The sequence below is a fragment of the Muntiacus reevesi genome, chromosome 9 (assembly GCF_963930625.1).
Source record: "Muntiacus reevesi chromosome 9, mMunRee1.1, whole genome shotgun sequence".
Taxonomy (NCBI): Eukaryota; Metazoa; Chordata; class Mammalia; order Artiodactyla; family Cervidae; genus Muntiacus; species Muntiacus reevesi.
In genome coordinates, this window is record NC_089257.1 from 14,341,916 (window position 1) to 14,345,886 (window position 3,971).

Below are 3,971 nucleotides of genomic sequence, written 5' to 3' on the forward strand. Positions count from 1 at the left end.
TTTTTTTAACAGATTTATTGAGGTATAATCAATATTCCCAAAAGAGTACACATATTGAAGGCATACAGTTTCTTAACAATTGCTCATTTCACAGTTAATTATGTGAATAAACTCTGCTCAAGTGAGACATTTTTCATACTGAAAGTAAGAATTGATCAATTTGAATATAGGATTTTTTTCTGGACACCTCAAATATCACTAAAATCATCTAAGAGAGCTGAGGTAAGTTTCTCAATAGTACCAATATTTATTATATGTTATTACTTCCCATGCATAGCACTTATTATTTGTCAGCACTTTCCAGATATAGTCATAGAACATTTCATCTTCATTCCAATTCTTCAAAAGGTAATTTGTGATTTTATTAACTTAATTTGAAATTTGGATATTTTGAGGCTCATAGAGGTTTAACAAATTGTAGACGCCCAGTTCTCTGACACCATGAACTAGGCTTTGTCATGAGACTTCTCTTTTAGTAAGCAAAACTATTGATGAGGATTAAAACAAAATGTAAATACATTTCACATATATAAAAGAGGAAATTACAAATATCAGTGACATAAATCATTAGTGGTTTCATCAAACACAAATATGGAAGCTCTCATGAAAAAAACTGCTAAGAGTAAGATGAATCTCCATTGCATCTTTGAGAGTAAAATCGGTGATGATTCTTCTGGAGCTCATTGCACAGTTAAACCGTTCTCTGCATTTCTGCTCCAACTGCTATCTCTTCTATCCCACAGGGATATACACAGTCACAGAAGTAACCAAAAGCTCTTTTTTGCATCCATGGTACCGTGGTGGATGTGTTCATACATATTCCTTCAATTATCACAATGATCTATGAGGTGGATATCATTATTATAAATTTCTAGCTGAGAAAACAAGGATATGAGGTGACAAAGAAATGTACCTTCGATGAAAGAGATTGCATTCAGAAGAACCAGGACTTGAATCAGGTCTTTCTGATACTCAAGCAGTATTTATTTTTTAACATTTTGCAGAGAAATCTGATGTCCCAGCAGTCTTTGGAGTGGTATAAGAGAATGGAGAGATAGGCCTGAGGGAAAAGTCAAGATGGAAGGACCATTCAATGAATGCAATACCACATTTTACTTACTACTTGAGATTTCAAAGACGTCATTGTGTGTGTGTGTGTGTGTGTGTGTCTGTGTGTGTGTCTGTGTGTGTGTCTGTGTGTCTGTGTGTGTGAGAGAGCAGATGAAATTGTTCTGTATAAACTAGCTTCTGAAGTAGTATTAAAGTAATTTGAATTATTATCAAAATGAGATTACTAGTTCAACATTGTCTATCCTAACTTAACAATGCTGGGTATAGGTTAAAATTTTGAAGGGAAAATTAATATATAAGATTAACCTGAGATTTAATGTTGGCCCTGCCCATTATTAACCGCTTGGTGGTGGACAAAATCCTAAATTTCTCTATGCTTCTCTTTCCTAATGTATAAGATCAGTATAAAAGTGGCAGCACTGAGGACCTTTTAGCTTTGGGGTGAGGGTCACGTGTCTACGTGAGCACTTAAAGCCACAGAAAGCGTGCAGCTTTAGTGCAAGCGTTGCTACTACAGCTGCTACCGTTAGTCTCCGGCACTGCTTCCTCACCTGCAGAGGGGATGATACGCCAGCAACTGCACGGGCTGCATTGCTGAGAAAAGGAAGCGAGGGAATGAAACAGCATGCACACAGCAGTCATCCATTCCTGTGGCTGTTTAGTCACTAAATCCTGCCTGACGCTTTGCAGCCCCATGGACTGGAGCCTGCCAGTTTCCTCTGTCCAGGTGATTTTACAGGAAAGAATATGAGAGGGGGTTGCCATTCCCTTCCCCAGGAGATCTTCCCAAACCAGAGATTGAAGACAGCATTGTCTCCTGCATTAGCAGGGAGATTCTTTACCTCTAACCTACTAAGGTAGCCAATCATTCATGGGGTCTCCTGGTGGCTCAGCGGTAAAGAATCTGCCTGCAGTGTAGGAGACCTGGGTTCGATATTTCGTTTGGGATGATTCCCCTGGAGAAGGAAATTGCAACCCACTCCAGTATTCTTGCCTAGAGAATTTCAAGGACAGAGGAGCCTGGCAGGCTACAGTCCATGGGTTTGCAAAGAGTTGGACATGACTGAGTGACTAACTTATAAGGCTTACATTAATGCTAAGTGATTAGATTTAGTCCACATGCATTATAAATACTTTTAATTAGCTCTTATATTCATTTTTTATATTCCCATCACCACCTTCCTGTTACTCCTTTTCCAACTCATAAGAAGCTTCTGTGGTTTCTGTCTCCATCTTACATCCCTTTAGTGAACCTCAGCCAGCTTCATCTAAGACACTTAAAGATCTTTACTAGAATAACATGCAAGATTCCCTCTTGATCAAATTCCTTTCATCCCTCTACACATATTAACAACCTTCCAAAATTCCCCATTTCTTAGGGAGTAAAAAGAAACTTCCTAAACTTTATATTCATGGGTTTTATGTCCATTTTATAACTCCTTTCAAACATATATACCATTATTTGGGAAATCTACTACTTCAGTTTAGTTGTAACTTGAGATCTCAGAAGATAAAGGTCTCCTGCATATGTGGTTACTAAAGTTCCTTGTGTCTATACTCTTAACAGAAATTTCTCTAGGCGGCAACAGGAGTAATCTTAAAAACTTAGAATGTTTTATTTGTCAAATAAACTCAAAAGAATCCACACTCATTATATCCTGGGCACTTATCACTTATTGGAATGGAGTATAATATATTCAAAGTTGCATGATTGAAAATTACAGGTTTCTTTCAGGTAATGAAATGAAACATTATATGATACACATGGAGAACAGGAACGTGACAGAGTTTGTTCTACTAGGGCTCACAGAGAATCCAAAGATGCAGAAAATTGTATTTGTTGTGTTTCTGGTCATCTACCTCACCACTGTGGTAGGGAATGTGCTCATCATGGTCATCATCAATGCCAGTTCATCACTGAGGTCTCCCATGTACTTTTTCCTGGCCCATCTCTCCTTTGTTGATGTCTGCTATTCCTCTGTAAGTACCCCCAAACTGATTGCCGATTCACTCTATGAAAAGAAGACTATCCTATTTAATGGTTGCATGACCCAAATCTTTGGGGAACATCTCTTCGGAGCTGCTGAGATAATCCTGCTCACCGTGATGGCTTATGACCGCTATGTGGCCATCTGCAAGCCCTTGCACTATACAACCATCATGAACTGGCGGGTGTGTGGGCTGCTAGTGGGAGCCGCTTGGGTGGGAGGCTTTCTTCATGTATTCATTCAGGTCCTCTTTATTTTCCACTTACCCTTCTGTGGCCCTAATGTCATAGATCACTTTATGTGTGACCTGAACCCTTTGCTCAGTCTTGTCTGCACTGATACCCACACTCTAGGGCTCTTTGTTGCTGCCAACAGTGGTTTAATCTGTCTGTTAAACTTCCTTCTCCTGCTGGTCTCCTATGTGGCCATCCTTTACTCCCTAAAGACCTACAGTTTGGAGGCAAGACTCAAAGCCTTCTCCACCTGTGTTTCCCACATCACAGTGGTTGTCTTATTTTTTGTGCCCTGCACATTTGTGTACATGAGACCCGCAGCTACTTTACCTATTGATAAAGCAGTTGCTGTATTCTACACTATGATAACTCCCATGTTAAATCCCTTAATCTATACCTTGAGAAATGCCCAGATGAAAAATGCCATTAGGCAATTGTGCAGTAGGAAAGTTATTTCAGCAGACAGATAAATGTACCTAGAACTCAACATTGATTAGTGTTAGTCACTCAGTTGTGTCTGACTCTGCAATGCCATGGACTGTATGTAGCCCACCAGGCAAATGTCAAAATGACATTTTGGATGAGCTCAGTAAGAACTACTCAAGGGATAAAGAAATTAACTACAGAAAATTATAGCATTTCTCATTGAATGGAACAGAAATAGCTACACAAAAGGAGA

At 39.2% G+C, this 3,971-nt stretch overlaps 1 protein-coding gene across 1 annotated transcript; it reads left to right on the forward strand.

Annotated features, from left to right (window-relative positions):
• Positions 1 to 2,835: 2,835 nt before the first annotated feature.
• On the forward strand, positions 2,836 to 3,762 carry LOC136175176 (olfactory receptor 4C46-like). The gene has a single exon (XM_065945501.1). The coding sequence runs from the start codon at positions 2,836 to 2,838 to the stop codon at positions 3,760 to 3,762; it is 927 nt and encodes a 308-aa protein (XP_065801573.1).
• Positions 3,763 to 3,971: the final 209 nt, after the last annotated feature.

Bases quoted from the DNA above. Each gene is read 5' to 3' on its own strand.
- LOC136175176 (XM_065945501.1), top strand. From the start codon at position 2,836: ATGGAGAACAGGAACGTGACAGAGTTTGTTCTACTAGGGCTCACAGAG.